The sequence below is a fragment of the Brassica rapa genome, chromosome A02, assembly GCF_000309985.2.
Source record: "Brassica rapa cultivar Chiifu-401-42 chromosome A02, CAAS_Brap_v3.01, whole genome shotgun sequence".
NCBI classification, from domain to species: Eukaryota; Viridiplantae; Streptophyta; class Magnoliopsida; order Brassicales; family Brassicaceae; genus Brassica; species Brassica rapa.
In genome coordinates, this window is record NC_024796.2 from 25,327,917 (window position 1) to 25,346,201 (window position 18,285).

General features: G+C 30.2%; 2 protein-coding genes and 1 long non-coding RNA gene across 8 annotated transcripts; 2 read left to right on the forward strand and 1 right to left on the reverse strand.

Annotated features, from left to right (window-relative positions):
• Positions 1-1,278: 1,278 nt before the first annotated feature.
• Positions 1,279-9,603, forward strand: LOC103853912. 6 transcript variants are annotated; one of them, XR_004454890.1, is made up of 4 exons: positions 1,279-4,461; positions 4,561-7,802; positions 8,049-8,123; positions 8,239-9,603. It is a non-coding gene; the product is annotated as an uncharacterized LOC103853912 (long non-coding RNA). The 6 variants fall into 6 exon arrangements; XR_004454886.1 differs by having other exon boundaries at positions 4,561-8,475; positions 8,546-9,603; XR_004454888.1 differs by having other exon boundaries at positions 4,561-8,123.
• Positions 9,604-12,408: 2,805 nt separating this feature from the next.
• LOC103853910 (defensin-like protein 295) lies at positions 12,409-17,975 on the forward strand. Its single transcript, XM_009130807.3, has 2 exons — positions 12,409-17,549; positions 17,661-17,975. Exons 1-2 carry the CDS (start codon positions 17,501-17,503, stop codon positions 17,948-17,950), a joined length of 339 nt encoding a protein of 112 aa, XP_009129055.1. The 5' UTR covers positions 12,409-17,500; the 3' UTR covers positions 17,951-17,975.
• Positions 14,174-14,814, reverse strand: LOC117132007 (secreted RxLR effector protein 161-like). Its single transcript, XM_033285296.1, has 2 exons — positions 14,506-14,814; positions 14,174-14,458 (listed from the first exon to the last, which is right to left on the reverse strand). The coding sequence occupies exons 1-2, from the start codon at positions 14,812-14,814 to the stop codon at positions 14,174-14,176; spliced, it is 594 nt and encodes a 197-aa protein (XP_033141187.1).
• Positions 17,976-18,285: the final 310 nt, after the last annotated feature.

The window sequence follows — 18,285 nt, forward strand, 5'->3', positions numbered from 1 at the left end:
TTAAGAAATTTTATTAAATGTATTTTAATAAAGCTAATAATATATAGAATCTTTGAACTACTTTAACCATAATATCTTTTCATTTAAAATATTAAAATAAATATATATATATATATATCTATTAAAATTTTCGAAAATCTATTTAAAAATATTGTAAAAAATTCTTAATTTTCAAAAGACATTTGTAAATATTTTAACTAATTTCGTAATGAGTTTTGAAAAATTATTATATATTTAGTTATCATTTATAAAATAAAATAAATAAATATTCTATCATATTTTTAACTATTATATAATCACAATCAATCATATTAAAAGAAAATTACTATGTTGATATAAATATTTTAACAATGTCTTAATTTTCAAAACGTTTATGTAAATATTTTTAATAATTTCGTAATTAGCAATGAACTATTATTATTCATTAATATATATATATATATATATATATTCAGTTATTGTTTATAAAACTAAAAATAAAAATTATATCTTACTTTTATCTATTTTATAATCATAATCGATCATGTTAAAATTATTATATTAGACTAAATATGATAAAATTATATTAAATTGATAAACTTATAAATTTAATTTTCATAAAAATAAAATATTTATGTTAAAAATCTAATATGATGACAGAAATATTTATGTTAGAAAACTAATATGATACCAGAACGGCTTAGCATTAGCAAAATATATAATACATGCATAAAATTAAACATATCTTAGACTTTTGTATATAAAATAATATATTATGTAAAATGAATAAATGAAAAAAAATTGCAAAAAATAAATCCAGTTTTCAAGGGTGGATAAGAATTTAACATAAATTAAATACAAAATAAGTTTCAAATATAATTTTTTTCATGCACATATCATTTTGTTTAATAACTAAATACAAATACAATAAGATAAACATATAATATGAAACAACAAATACATGTGATAGTTTTAAACAGTTGGTTTTTTTAAATATGTAAACTATAAATTATTGTATTTGAAATAGTTATAAAAATTAAAATATATGATTAAAATTAAAAATGTATACCACTAATGATATAAAATAAATATATTGCTTATAAAACTGAAAATAATACTCGCGCGGTTGCGCGGATCAAAAAAAAATTATATATTTTTGAATTATACTTTTTCAAATTCAAACTTTTTATAAAATTGTTTTTCAACTTTCGTATTTTTCTTTTTTCAAAATTTCGTTTTGAAAATCAAAAATTATGTTTTAAAATATTTTTTAAATTTTTTTATATTTTTAAGTATTTATTTATATATTTATTAAAATCCTAAATTTTACATTCCAAATACCCTATCACACCCCTCAACTCTAACGCTAAGTTTAAATTAGTTAACCATATGGGTATAAATATCTTTTACCTTTCATTAAAAATAATGGTAAAAATGCTTAGTGTAAACATGAAAAGTGGTATTATGAATATGATATTTATGAGAATTTCCCAATATATTTATAGTTTAGTTCATTTTTATTGTTGATAATAATTAACATGTAACAAACAATAATATATATCTATTATATATAAGAAATTTTATTTCTAGATATTTAGTTAACATATTTTATATTTTCACATTTACTATAAAATGATGATTAATTAATTAATTTAAATAGTTAGTTGCATTTGTCTTGCATTATTGGTTTGATATGTATGTGTTCTGCATTTTATGTTGGTTCTGCGTACCATTATTGATTTGCATTTTATCTTGTGAGTTACCGTCTCTAATTCTCTATTTACATATATCTTAAACTAAAGGGTGTCTTAGAGCATCTTCAATTTATTATTCTATTTTTTATTCTAAAATGGTGCAACACATAAATAGAATTAGATTTTACTCTTATGTGTTACTCTATTTTTTTAAATAATTACTAATACTTTCCACTTATGAAAATTACCAATTAACCCAACTATCTTATGTTTATAAAATATCTCTTATGTTTATAAAAGATCTACTACGTTTAAAAAATATCCACAAAAATATATATTTATTTACATTAAAGATTTATTATTAAAAATACAGTAAAACACAAAATATATATATAAAATAGCATATTTTGGTTCAATAATGAATATTAAAATATTTGTTCTCACAAATGCTCAACTAATGCATTTCATCATGAATAATGAGTTTATTTATCTATGATTTTCTTAAATTGAGCAACAAAAAAACTAAATTGGACATTTCATCGTTTGAGCAATACTTCACCAATCATGGCTATTCCAAAAATGATTTACCGGATTATTAAATAACTTATTTTATATTTTTTACGTTTAGGTTGGTATTTTTAATTAGCTTATACATCTATATGTAAGAGTATTAAATAATCTCTTGTGGAGTATCATATTTCTTTTCATGTTATTATATTATTTTAAGTATTATTTAAGTATCAAATAAAAACACTTAAATTTAAAAGAGCATCGTATAAATAAATAAAAAATCTATCTCCAAAATGGAATAGGGTTGGAACATATTCTATTCCAAAATAAATTTGAATCAGAAAATATGACATTTTTTCAAATTTTTTTGTTATTGTATCTAGCATTTATAAATTCTATATGAAATCCAAACTTATTGGATTAGTCATTTGTATAAATTCTCTTAAATTCAAACTTATTGAAAAAAATATGGATATTGTCAAGAAAATCCATGAAATGGAATTTGGTAGGATTTGGATGATATTTTATAGTGAAAATATCACATCCTATGATGGTATTTGAAACTTTTCTAAAAGTAAAAAAAAAAAATCAAATTGTTTGAAATGAAAAAAAAATATTTATTTGAAAATCGATCCTTAAAATATTTTAATTTTTTATATATCTCATAAATGATAAAATAGCACATTATAGTAATTTAAAAATAAAATATTAATTGACATAAATATTTAAAAATTTAAGAGAAATTTAAAAAATCTGAAGTTTCTTCAAAAAAACATATAATTTGTAACAAATTCTATTAAGATTTACTTAAATCTCAGAACTTTTTTTATTTACTATCTTGAATTCTTTCAAATCCTTAATTCAATAGCCCCTAAACTTTACATCAAAAAAAAAAAAAAAAGCCCCTAACTTCAAACATGCACACATATGGTGACTAAATCATTTATTTTATTAACATGTAGGCACGTTCGTGTTGCTTGTAACCAACGTACCAAAAGTAGAGAGTCGTAGCATATTACCAGTCTGCGGAAATAAAGAAGGATGCGATGGCATAGGTGTAGTGACAACAACAGACAGGAAAAGTAACGTGTCAGACGTGGATTTGTGACATTTTTTTAACTACAAAAATTATTGTAGAAAGATTGTTATTTGTGTTTCAGAAAAAAAAAGATTGTTAGTATTTGTAAAGGATAACAGTCATACCGTAACTGGCTGTTGGAAAACAGTGGATTGCACAAATAGATTAGGCTTATCGCTAATTTTTTATAAGCTTTTAGGAAAATGTAATGCATTAATGGAATAAGCTAACTTTAGGGAAATTCTATTTTCTAGATCTGTAATCGACGTAGGCAGAAGATGCTTTGCTATTGACCTATTGTGCTAACACAATTATTGGCCAACAACGATAGTTTTTGTTGTTGTTATGAATGCAACTACAAACAACAACAAGGCGAAATATTTATAAATTACTCGAAACAGTATCGTCCACTAATATCCTTTTTATTAATATGGACATGAAATTATTTACTCTCGTTTTATATATCTTTTTCTTTGTCATCAAAATAAAATCTTATCAGCAAAGTAAATAATTGTGATATCAAATGAAAATTGTATATTTAAACGATATGAATTGTATAACAAATATGATATAAAAAGCAACCAAAAATGGAAAAAGTATCATCCTTCTTCCGGCTAATTAACTAATCTCAACAATATGTACTTATGTATCAATTAATTGTGATTGGTTAGTCAAAATAAGGATGATTACTTATTTAATATTATTAAATATTAGATGAACCTTATAACCATTTCTAGATGTTTTCTAACATTTGTTCTTATCACTTTATCTATTTCTTCACTTCATTCCTATAAAATGTGATTTATTTCTTTTATACTTAAAAAGAACAAGATCATATAAAATAACTAATGAACTAAAATAGAAAATGAAAGATTGGTAGAGAATGAAGTGTCGATATTTTATTTGATATACATTGCTATCTTTTTCTTTATATTCTTTTCTCTTATTATATGTGAAATAACAATTTAAACCATATGGGTTATAAGTTACAAGTACAATAATATGGGCTGAATTCTTTACTTAATGCAAAAGTCTACAATTTGGGTGATTATTATAAAAATTATTGATAGCAAATTCCGAAAGAAAAAAGGGACACTATAAATAGCGAAGTTATTGATATGTGATTTTGATGTATACTTAATCACAAGAAAATGGCGTCAAAAGCAATTTCCATGTTCCTCCTTTCGCTCGTTCTTCTTTGTATGACTCTAAATCTCTCAGAGGTCTTTTACTTAAACAAGTTATGTTTATTGCATAGCATATGCATATATCTTACATTTGATTGTTATTTTTTATTAGATGCATCGTTGGCAAACATACCGACCGCAAAGACCGCAAAAGCTCAGTCTTTTATGTTTGACCCATGCAAGATATCAGAAGAATGTGATGCCGCCAATTGCGCAAGCGGGGAAGCTCTATGCATAAGGGAACAATGCCATTGCATCAGTTCATCAAATCATCTTGCGAAACTTAACAAACTAAGTGATTTAAATCCATGCAAGGTGAAGAGTGATATATAGATATAGTGATTATCATTCTCTTATGCTGTTGAAATGTCCCTTAGTGTCTTATTTGTGTTTTGATGGCCTTTGTTCTATATACTATAAACATTCTTAGATCTTAGGAGGAATTTGTCATCTTGCAATAATGGCAAAGAGATTCAGATAGGATTGTGTTTTGTTTAAAATGGAAGACTTAGCATCTATGAGAATTGATATTTAAGACAGCAAGTACCTAGCTATGTTGCCAAGTGGATATACAGAATACATTCAGAGGATACATTTATAACTTTGCTAAATTACAGATTAACATTACTAGACTACACACACATCCAATTATCCAATATCAAAATTGTGCATGGTACCAGATTTAGCTTATATCAAAAAAACATTTAGAATATATAACAAACTCAGTTTTTTATACAACTGAAGAATTTTATTTTTATTTTAACACGATTCTTCCATTTTATCTTCCCAATGGGGACATCATTAGTCCATGAAACTGATGAAATAGATGCCAATTATATTTTGTATTAAAAGTCTTTAAAAAACAGTCATTAGTCAAACATAACAAAATCTTGTTTTGACTAAATTTTTTTTCACTTTTTCTTTAGTACAAAACTCCAAAAGTGAGCTTATTTTACAACGTGTCCAAAAGCTATAAAATCATTTCAAAAAATAAATAGTTCACTTAAAACTGAATTTCAAACGAAATACACCAAGGTTTTTTTTTTTTTGAACAAACACACCAAAGTTTAAAGGGGTGAATTGAGGTCAATTGAGATTTCTTTTTTTTTTTCTTTTTTTTCTTCTTCCAGCTTATTTGTTTCATCGTTTAATAAAGAAATTACTTAAAATGAGGTTAGACAGAAGATTCATTCGGGTTATGAAGTCAAGGTTCGGGAAAATCTGTGGGTCCTAACGACTCCCGCGAGACCAGCTGTCCCAGTGGCGCCAGTTATAAATCCCAATATGAGAGTGAGTGATTTCATTAATCAGGAGTCGAAGGATTGGGATATGAGCTTATTGGAGAGTTATGTCAATATGGATGACATCCCACTTATAAGGAGTTTGGCTATAAGCTCAGCTCACCGCCGAGACACCTTTTGTTAGAACTACACAAGGAATGGACAATACACGGTCAAATCAAGATACTGGGTAGCTAGGAATCTATTAAAACCAGAGGTGGAAAAGGAGGTCATGGAGCCAAGTATTACCGAACTCCAAGCCTTTGCTTGGAAGTTAAAGGTGCCTAAGAAGATATGCCATCTTATATGGCAATTGTTAACTGGCCATGTGTTAGTTACAAGGAACTTAGCACGACGAAATATGAGGTGTGATAACTACTGTCCAAGGTGTGGAGAACTAGATGAGTCTGTGACACACGCGATTTTTGAGTGCCCGCCAGCTCTACAAGTTTGGTCTTTATCATCAACTCCAACGAGCCCAGGGATATTCCCAGTCCCGAGCATCTACACAAATATGGACTATCTATTCTGGAGGAAAACGCTATCATTGAGCCAGAACAAGACATGGATCCTTATCCCTGGTTAATTTGGTACATTTGGAAGGCCATGAATGATAAACTATTTAGGGGGATAGACAGAGATCCTTTTGAGCTAGTCCGATATGCAGAAAGCGAATGTCAAGCATGGTTTGAGGCAAACAAGGTGGTACAACCAGTGGTACAAGACATTAATGCTGAGGAATCCCAAGTCATAAGCTTGGGTAATATTTGGTTGTTAGATGGATCTTGGACAGCTTCTGCTCATTTTAGTGGATGTGGATGGGTTTAGATTACCTTGTTTGCCTCAAACCATTCAACTTATGGGGACAAGGAACTTCATTCGACGGGAATCAGCTTTGCATTCAGAAGTAGAAGCACTGCAGTGGGCAATAGAGAACATGCTTCAACATTCGACATGCCAGAGCTTTGGAACAAATTGCAAGGAACTGATTGCAATGATAAAGGATCCTCATGCTTGGCCAAGCTTTGCGATGGAGTTGGAGAGGATTGAGACGCTTCAGATTTGTTTCCCGGACTTCAACATCATTTATGTTCCACGAGCGCGCAATCAGACTTCAGATTTTTTTAGCTAAGACGCTAGATCCTTCCATAGGGAGTTTTTTTTATTGGTTGTTCTATCCCGGTCTTGTCACCCAGACCACCTCAAGATTGAGTAATAGAATGGCCTTTTGACGTCAAAAAAAAAAAACGAAATACACCAATCTATACTGAAATTAATTTATCTTTTATGAAACCTAAAAATAGTGTCTCAGCGGGTCGGATCCGTCCTGCTTGACCCGCCCTGTGGAGGGTTGATGGTTTTGTTTTGAATATCCAGATATAACGGTTACATTTGAAAAGGAAGAAGTATAATTTTTTCTTCTTTTCTTTGCAATTTTTAATATAAAGAAGAGAATTCTCTCCTTAGAAGCTGCCACGTCAGAAAAGGGGTTCTTCTCGCAGTGACATGTGTCTTTTTCAGTCAAGCCGCTGCGTTTCATTATGTGCAGTTTGTTTGAGATATTGTTCTGGTCCAGCTTCGTTTTAACTTCTTCGAGCCCAGCCCCTTTATCATCTCCACTAGGTGAAACGCCGCGCTGTCGTTTAGGGTTCCACCAATGTTCTTCTTCTTCGCCTCTCCAAAGCTCATGGCGATTTCGGATTCGCAAGCGATCTTTCATCTTCTTCATCACAGAACGAAAGGATACCAGTTACCGAATAATCCTTTTTAAACCTCCATTAATCTATCTACAATGCTCTATATTCAATGTGAGCTCTGATTCTGCAAGGCGGTGGAGGTTCTACTATAAAAAGGTGAGCTTTCCTACTTTGAGAATCATCTCCTCATTCGTTCTAAACTAAAGATTAAAACTAATTCTGTGAGCTGTGGCTAACGTTTCGGTTTTCCTCTCTGATTTGCAGACGGGCAACTCATCCTCCACTGTTCAAGTCCGGTTGTTCCATCTCTGGAAAGCCAGGAATGTCCGCCGTGGTGTGAGATCATGAGAGTGGATATGCTCCTACTGGATTCTCATGTCTCTTCTTTAACTCCGCCTATAGTTTATGAGCAGATTTATTTCACCGGTTTAATGCTTTAGACATTTCCATTCTTAAATTTCATGATCATATTAGTTTTCAATTATTTCCAGCGTTCACATTCATATATAGATCTTCATTGAACATCTTTTGAATGAGATATTTTAAACCCGTTTGTTGAATCCCTTATTTTCACGTTTGTTGAATCAAAACTTACCGCAGATGTACATGATAATCAATGAAAGAATGAAGAGATGATTAGCCCCGCATTCGCCATGAAATCTGTGGAGTTTTGGTTCTGCTTGGTGTTCTAACATCAGGTATAGGCGATCTGATTTAATCTCATTGGTCTTCTCTGTTTTACAAAAAAAAACATACCTTTGCAATTAATCGATCTGATCTCCTTTGCATTATGTCGTTGTTTCTCATCTTCAGTTTTTGCAAAAAAGTCATCTGATATGATAGAGTTGCAGATTGGTGTCAAGGTATGCTGAAAAAGCTCACGTCGTCAAATTTTGGATGCAATTGGTACCAACTTCCATGGTGAATTTGATCTCTCAATCTGCGTGATTGGAAGATGACTCAGTATTGAGTTGTTCATTTTTACAATTCAAGCTTCAGAAATGTGATGTTTAGACTCACAAAGGAGACAATATCAAGGCCCACTATCGGGTAAGTGTCTTATTAAATATTTTTGTTATGATAAGCAGTCTATGCTGAATCTATTTCTAATCTACTTAAGAAGTTACGGATTCGCAAGACTACTTAAGAAGGAATAGAACAAAGTTAGACAGAGAGTTACAATCAAGACATAGTCTATTTATTTGAATCAGTCTTGAGATGCCAAGTACGAGACAGAGCTGCGTTACGAAGCAAATGTTACGGGGATGATAAGTTATACTCACATCGGTGATTTGTCGTGAATATCAGCGTACAAGAGCTGTTTCCGTGGTTTCCGGAGTAAGGAATCAGATTTGATGTGGCTCTGGTCTTACATACTTAGACACTGGTGTTGTTCGCAAGCAATACTCACTCTTCTTTTTGTTTGATACACCGAGGGATTGTGTTGCTGTTCGTGGTGATATTGAAGTATTGATTATTATTAAGATTGCCTAGATGAAGTTTGAGTATTGGTCTCTCTCTTATATGAATTTCTTTGTAAGTAACTCAGATGTGTTTTAGTATGAAGTTTATGAAAAGTGTGTCCATACAAAGATAATTCAATGCTACCAGAAGTCAATGGTAAAATGTATGAGTTTACACTATGTTTCATAAAATATAGCAATAGAGTATTACAACTATGTGCTTGGTGGAGAACACTATTCTCCTTTGTATGAAATTATATGATAGTTACAAAAGAACGAGATACTATTCTTAAATGATTAACCGAATCTATTTTAAGATAAAATTTAAGATGACTTTCGTGCCTCTCTTTGAATTATCTAAAAATATATGTTCATTTGAGATTTAGTTGCTAAGTTCTGTCTGTACAAATGACTTAGTATAATGTTTTTAGCTTTAGGGTGTTTTTAGCTTGCTAAGTTTTGTCTGCACACATAACAGAAAGTTCTAAACCACTTAAGCACAAAAAAAAAAAAACAGTATTTTCATAATACGACGAAGGTCATTGTTCAAAACTGATTATATATATTAGCGAACAATATAGATGGTGCAAATAAATCAGAAATAGCTCTAAGACGAGGTGGAACAAAATTGATTACATATATCAAAATAAATTTACTAATTCTTGAAAATCTAAAAATTTAATAGTTTTAAACCCCAATATAAGCTTTAGATAACCAAGATAAAATATTATCCAGATCATAAGTTCATAACAAAGACTCGATTAGTTTTATTCATTTTACTTATCAACTTATAGTATTTTTAGATAGCAAAAAAATCACAAATTTTAGGAACTGAAAATTAAACAATTAATATAAATTATATTTTTTTAACAGATGTCAATATATAATATATCGAATATATACATAAAAAATTATAATTAAAATTACAAAAAATAGGAAAGAAACCAAAATAATATGCATGTACACTGTAGGCATAATGCCAAGAGGTTCTAGCCGGTATACATATCTCTCTTTCTAAAATGTAGAAGCAATATATCTAATTATTACAAGTATACATATCTCTCTTTGTAAAATGTAGGAACACTATATCTAATTATTACAAATTATTTCAAAATAAAAAAATAATACAAAATGTTACAAAATACTCTGATAAAAAAATTCTAATATATTCTTATCCATATAATGGAATTTTATTTTCTTTTAAAATAATTTTAAGAACAACGATGCATGAGTGAAAGAAAATTAATGTATCTTCATATGTTAGATGAATGCTTTATTTTTCAAGACCATAAAATTAATTTAAATTTTATTAGAACATATATTATCATCGAAATCCGGCACGTAGCGCCGAGCTCCCTAGTTGTTAAATAAAGAGTACTTGCATAAATGTTTTTGTCTTTCAAATAGTCTAAATAATATATGAATAACGAAAATTGTACGAAACAATCAATATTTGAATTACAAATTCTCTTATTGTTGAGGGTTTGTGGGCTTGGGCTGAACTGGGCCAACCCGAAAGACTTATTTGAACGCAGTTATCGAAAGGACACGTAATAATGTGCGATGTAATAACTTTTAATGACTTCGTTTTCAGTTATAATGACGGAAAGATAACCTCGAGTTCTAGGAAAGTAACACCGGTGGAACATGTGTTTGGCATTAATTACAATTGGCAACATTCTACTTTTTTTTTGGTCAAGTTGACCAATAAAGTTAACATTTTCTTTCCAATAAATTGAACATTTGTAATCGTCAGCGAAATTTTGCCAACAATCTGTCTATTCTGTTTATGAAAGAGAAATGGCATCAAGAGCCCTATCAATTATGCTCATCTCCCTTGTCCTCTCTTGTAAGTCTCGTCTTTTAAATATGTTTTGGTATCTAAAACAAGACTAATCTCGAAACTTACATCGGTATATTGACTAAATCGTTTCCTCTATCATCATGCAGGCGTCTCCATATGGCTTGAAGCAAATGTTCCAACCATAGAGGGTTATAAGGACCACATACGAACATGTGGATCGACCGATGAATGCGAAGGCATATGGTGTAAACAAGGACGATTAGGAGAGTGCTTAACATGGACTTGTGATTTAGATGAAGATTGTAGGAAGCTTGTTCGTTGCGACAGAACTCCGGGACCTTATTGTATGGAAGGAATGTGTACTTGTTAAGGGCTTTAATGCTTGATCTTCCGTTCCAACTTTTTTCTTTTTCCTTCAATTCTTCTTCTTTGGTAATAATAACAATATAAAATGTTTTGCATAAAACACAAGAATTAAAAAACTTAACTTTTTAAAAGATAATATTATTAATAGTATAAATTTAAATAAGTTAACTAATCATAAATAATACAGTAAATATTATTGGTAAACCAGTTTTTAATAAAGTTAAAGTACATTCGTTTTTATGATAACTACTCCCTCCGTTTCATAAATAATACAGTAAATATTATTGGGAGGTTATGCATATATTATTTTCAATGATAACTACTCCCTCCGTTTTTTAATATAAATCGTTTAAGAGAAATTTTTATGTTCTAAATTATATGATGTTTTTGGTTTTCTATATAAAGTTATTAACATTTAATGTTATATGACCAATGATAATATACCTTCTATTTTATTATTGATTGACTTGTGGTTAGTTAAATAATTAATGATGTTTTTGTTTAGAAAATATAAAAAATTAATGATTTTCTTAATCTATGTGCACAATTCTAAAACGACTTATATTAAGAAAACGGAGGGAATATTTAATTATTGTTTGTTTCAAGAATTGTGATTACATATGGAGGTTGTTACCTGGATATTGAGTTTATTTTTGTCTAAGTCATATAATTGTAGCTATTAAGATTTGAGATTGAAATTCAATGAATCTCAAATCCAACTTTTAAAATAATTTGAAGCACAAAATAGAGGTACACAAATACTCTATGAAAACCTAAGCAAGTAATGATCTCTGGTCGACGTACGGGTCAAATAACAAGTAGTTCCCCAAAGAGTAGCTTGGCCAATAGTTCAATTCAACGAAATTCAGTTTCTGAGGACAACATATAATAAATTGACGATGCTGTCTACATCTTGTTTGATGTGTAGAAATGTAGTATATAATTTGAGAAAATTTTTATGATCATGAAACATTGTCATATTTTTAGTTTTGTATGGGCCAGGCCTGTGAAACATAAAGTAGCCCAACTTTGAAAAAATCGCTCGGTTCACAAATTTTCGGCTTACAACAATATTTCTTAAAATTTTTTTAGTAAAAAGTTAAATTATTATACCAACTTTTCAAATTTTACAAGTTTCTCTTCTTCCTCTATGTTCTATCTCACGTATTTTTTACAGAGGGAAGTGATGAAATGAAACTAGTAAAACTCCGCCCTTGGTTGGGCTCTTCCGGCGACATACTTTCCTCAGTGGTTGGTCGGCTTTTGGCTCCGACGCTGCACCTATTCGTTGAAGGTGAACGGTCGGCATATGGCTCCGTGTCGCACTGTTCCTTCGTGCTGACGGCGGCTTCTCTCCTAGAGTTATTTCCGGTGGTCTACTCTCTCTCTGCTTATGTGTCCTTTCTTTTATTGAGCCTCGATCTGAGATTTGATTGTTTCGAATTAAGATCGGTGGCTTTCAATTGAAGCCTTAATATAAGCAGAGAGCGTTGGTGTGGTTTAGCATGGTTGGTGGGTCCAATGGCTTACGGTTCAAATCTGAAGCGGTAGAAAATTCTGCCTTGTGTTCGGTGGTTCGGCTCCTGGAAGAGATCTCGATTTAGATAGATTGAAGCTCTTTGAAGAACGAGCACAAGGGTTTGTGTTGAAGACGATGGATTTCCCCTACCTTCCAACATAGTCGTTGGAGGTTTCTTTCATCGTGGTGGTCCCAGGTGATTCTGGTGGTTCCGATGAAGATAATGGAAAGTTGCATGTGTTTCCCGGCGAGATTCCGGCAAAACGCCTCGTGTTTCTCCAGAGGTGGAGAAGAGGAAAGTGATGGTAACACGTGTTTCTCCTCGTTGTTGAGGTTTAAACACGTGTCTTTCGACTTGTCTGGTGAACCGGTGCAGCCAGGGTGGGCTTCTGTTGTTTTTTGGGCTTTGGCCTTATCGGTTTCCTTTGTTTAGTTTGTTCTTTCGGTTGGGCTTTGGACTTCATCTGTGGGCTTTTGTATGGGCCTGTATTTTGAACTTTACCTCTTTAATAATAATACTCAGATGGCAAAAAAAAAACCAACTTTTCAAATTTTTGAAAGACGATATAATAAAAACCAGTAGTAGAGATGCATGATGAAACTATCTTCTGTATTTATTGGTTAATGAAACATCTTAATGTAATATTTAGTGTTAAAAAAAGATGCATGATGAAACTAAAATAACTAGACAATATACAGCAATACCAACACTTGTTGAAATTACAATAGTTAAATTGTTTGACCTTAAACTAGAATAAAACACCCAACCTCCAACATACTCTTTGACAAACTCGCCGATGTAAATTAGAAAGTATAAGTTTGTAAAATAATCAAGAACAGAAGAAGAACGCAGAAAAATATAGAAGATGAACACAAGTAATTGTTTACCTAGAGTTCACCTAGAATGGCAAGAGACAATCCACTATAATCTTAATCAAAAAGATATAAAACCCTTCTCTATCTCTCAAGCTTACAAATCAACTTGTTTTGTCAAGAGATAAGAGAACACACGAGCTCCCCTTATATAGAAAGAGTCTATTACATTAACCTAGTTAGATTATGACATTCACCCCTTTCGATAAACCTATTAGAAATATTTCCAAAATACTTCCAACTTCCATAAACCATGAAAGTAATATTTCCATAATTCTATCAACTTCCATAACTCCATAAAAGTGATTTTTCTCTTTACTAATATTATGTCGTTGTCTTGGTTTAAGTTATGCAATCTTGTTTGATTTACATCACCAAATCCTGACAAAGTTCCTGGCGGATTCCTTGACACTGTCTCTGACGCAGTCTTTGACGAATCCCAACAAATTTTATCTTGATACATCAAACATGATCCACTACTTAGGTTAAGAAAACATGTGCTTTGTCAGGCGATGCCGAACGCTCCTCAGTATTCGGACATCCCAAGGAAGTTCACCGCTTCCTCAAACTTCTTTACCGGAACCACCTTGGTTAATATATCAGCAGGATTCTTAGAAGTATGTATCTTCTTCACACTTACATCACCTTGAACGATAATATCCCTGATGAAGTGCATCTTTCTGCTGATGTGCTTAGTCCTCTCATGATACACATTGTTCTTTGCTAGAACAATACACTTTGAGAGTCACATGATATCTCCACTGTGTCTTGCTTGAATCCAAGCTCTTCCGCTAATCCCCTTAACCACATTCCTTCTTTAACCGCTTCAACCAGCGCCATATACTCCGCTTCAGTCGTTGATAGAGCCACTACACTTTGTAAGCTTGATCTCCAGTTGATTGTATTCCCACCAACCATGAAAACATAACCTAAGATCGACCTTCTCTTGTCCAGATCCGAAGTAAAATCAGAATCACAGAAACCTTCAACTCTAAACACCTCGTCTTCCTGAAGCACATTTTCAGATCTTGTGTTCCTTTCAAGTATCTCAATACCCACTTAACCGCAGTCCAATAAACAATCCCATGATTACTCATAAACCTGCTAACCAACCCAAATGCATACGCCAGATCACACCTCGTACCAATCATAGCATACATTATGCTTCCAATAGCATTAGCATATGGAATATCATCCATACTTGTCTCTGCTTCATCATCATCTATAGAGAATTTGAAATGTACACCAACAGGCGTTGACACACTCTTTGACTCATCCATGTTGAATACCCTGAGAATCTTCCTGATATAACCATATTGAGATAGTGTGAGAATCTCCTTTTCACAATTTCTCTCAATATCCATTCTCAAAATTTGTCTTGTTGGATGATATATTAACATCATTTGAAATAAATGATATATTATATAAAAATATGTTAATTTCAAAATTTGCAGTGAAAAATTATTGAGATCTTAATATTTTAGTTTTAAAATTTGTATTGAAAAATCTCATTATGATTATCTGTTTAAATTTTTGTTACATCAAATATATAAATGTTAAAAATCATATGAGTAGGAAGTGTCAATAATAAATATTTATATTAAAATATACAATGTATCTATGTCAATATCACTAAAGTTTAATTTATACCATATAAAGTAAATAAATTGATTATTTTGATTTATTTACCAAAAACGCGATTGTAAATTAACAAAATGTATTGGTTTTGATTTATGTGCTTACTCTAATGTATATACTCTTATACATACAAATAATTTTTTTATTAGGTGGTTTCTAATATCTTATTTGATCTTGGCAATCCCAGAAACACACTTCTTCAAATCACAGTCATTTTTAATATTGGAAACACTATATATATTATTTCATTGAGATCATGACAATATTCCAACCACCTCTTTTTGAGTTTGTTCGAAGAATGAGAGATTTGATCATTCGTCTAATATTTGTTTCTCTCTAATACTCTATCTAGCTAAGAATGAGAGATTTGAACTATTTATTATTAATTTTTTGGTTAATCATTTAATAAATCAAACAGTTCTTAGTTTTTACATAGTTTACATATGCTAGAATGGTAAAGAATTATATATATATATATATATATATTTATATTTATACTCTTAAGTAACTAAACTTCAAAAGCGTAAGCTAAAAGTAATTTGTTTTGTTGTTCTAAAGTTAGATGATTTTTAGATGGAACTGGTGAATATATACTAGATAGATATTTATATTTCGAGTCTGCACTTATATTCTATAACAGTTTGATATGTTAGATTTGAACACTAACTTGTTAATATAGTTTACCGGTGATTTTCTTCAAAATTTTGATTCTTATATATCTATCTGGAGTAGAAATAATTTTACAGATGTCTATTTTTATAAAATTGACATTTATGTAATTCACCGAATTCATAGAAGACGTTAAAAAAAGAACTAAATTCATATTAATGAAACAGAGATGATAATGGAAGCACAATTTTATATAGGTAGAAAATGAAATCACTTATAGAGAGTCAATAGTAAACAAATCAAGAGCAGAAAACATAATCCTCTTTCGTCATTATACAATCGATATTGCCTATTTTATTTTGGTAATTTGTGTCGAACGCAAAACTTAATTTTATTTTGTGCATATGATGTCTTAAAAATAATTAAATGAGTTGTATTAGGTTAACTCTTCTACAACGATGATACATTTAAGATACCAACATTTTTATTCTTTATTTTACAGTCGATAAAAATTGTAATGTTCAAAATGTTAAAATCATTTAATGAACAAACATTATTATAAAACTTCAGTCCGCACATGCGCGCATATTATCATCTAGTTGTTATTAAAATAGATTATTGTCAATAACAATATGTGTAGCCAAGGCTCACATTATATCATCAATCAACAATACCCAAATAATTCAGCATAAGTATGTCAAGTTTGTTTATATAAACGGCCTCCTAAAATTTGTTAGAAATCTAGAGAAATCTAATTAAATGGAAAGTTAATTATAGACAAGGATACATATATCTGGTAACTTTTAATTGATTTATTTGTTGTGAAATTGTTTTCCACCTAAAACATAAAATTGGTAACATAAATCATAGGGAATTTACATGATTTAATTGCCAGTTATTCTTAGCTTAAACGAAGATTGTCTTTATAAATTCTGGAAGTGATTGGTAAATGTTGTGGCTTTTATTTTTTGAGTTTAGAATATATGATGTAAGTTTTTCTGCTGTAATTGTAGATTTTATTGTTGTAGATTTATATTAATAACTTTCAAATCACTGAATATAAAGTTTTAGAAAAATTTATTTCCAAAGCCAATTTAATTCCTATTTTAAATTTAGGGATGTAGTTTTAAATTATTTTTTTAAAGTATGATTGGTTAATTAAATTGGCGGTAAAAAAAATGAGCTGTAGAAAGTATTCATAGAACTTACCAATCATCCCCTATATGATAATTTAATATAGTATTTTTAACAATAATGTAATATGGTATCAAGGATGAATATATATATATATATATACACAAAGATATGGTAATAAAATCAAGCAGCAAAAGCAAAAGAATCATCCAAATTTTTATTACATTCTGAAAATATACAATTTTCTAGTTAATGTAGATACGTCACTGAATAAAAAAGATTGCTATTAGCTTCTCAAAGTCAAAGAAATGACAAATAAATAGCAAATGTTTATAAGCCATAGCTTACCGGTATACCTTTGATATACACTTCAACAGTTAACATAATTAAGAAATGGCATCAAAGATCACAGTTAATATGGCATCAAGGATGAATATATACAAAGATATGGTAATAAAATCAAGCAGCAAAAGCAAAAGAATCATCCAAATTTTTATTACATTCTGAAAATATACAATTTTCTAGTTAATGTAGATACGTCACTGAATAAAAAATATTGCTACTAGCTTCCCAAAGTCAAATAAATGACAAATAAATAGCAAATGTTTATAGGCCATAGCTTACCGGTATACCTTTGATATACACTTCAACAGTTAACATAATTAAGAAATGGCATCAAAGATCACGTTTGTCGTTCTTCTTGCTTTTGTTATCGCTTGTAAGCCCCTTTAAATCTATCTAACCAGTTTTTTTTTTTTGCTTAAGCTTACTCATTCGATTCGAAAATTGTATAATAACATATTTTTATGGGACCTATGTGCTTCGTTAGGTGCAATGACGATGAGTGTTCCGAAAGCGGGAGCTCAGATTTTTCTTCCATGCAAAACAACAAAAGATTGTGAATACCTTCACTGCTCGAACGGGACACCTCTATGCGTAAATGGGCAATGCCAATGTACCATTTTATCAACTCATGCGGCAAGACTTGACGACTTAAAAACGAAGAAGAATAATGCCAAGAAATGCAAGTTGACGACAGACTGTGATCCTCGTATGAAATTTACTTGTGTTTCGAGATCTTATATGTGTTTTGATGGTCTCTGTACCTGCACCAATTAATGCCAATTATTATAAACATTGCATACATATTTTGGTGATTTTTTTAATAAAGGTCGAATCATCGATTTTAATATCATATAATCTCTATGTATCTTATTAAAGTAGAAGTACTTTAAGCTTTTGTTTGGTAACATAGATAGTTGTTAAAAAATAGTGTTGTTTGAAAACATAGATAGTAGTAACGGATTTATGCTATTAAAAATATTGGAAGTCCATTACATTATATTAAAAAGTAATGGATTTATGTTACTTGATATACATATTCAAATCAAAATAATAATTTAAAATTGATTTGCATCAAAAATTCATTCAAAAATATACATATATTCAAAATT

Coding starts and splice junctions, on each gene's coding strand:
- LOC117132007 (XM_033285296.1), bottom strand. CDS start 14,814: ATGGATATTGAGAGAAATTGTGAAAAGGAGATTCTCACACTATCTCAA. Junction 14,459..14,505: donor ATTGGACTGCGGTTAAGTGG/GTATTGAGATAC, acceptor AATGTGCTTCAG/GAAGACGAGGTGTTTAGAGT.
- LOC103853910 (XM_009130807.3), top strand. CDS start 17,501: ATGGCATCAAAGATCACGTTTGTCGTTCTTCTTGCTTTTGTTATCGCT. Junction 17,550..17,660: donor TCTTGCTTTTGTTATCGCTT/GTAAGCCCCTTT, acceptor GTGCTTCGTTAG/GTGCAATGACGATGAGTGTT.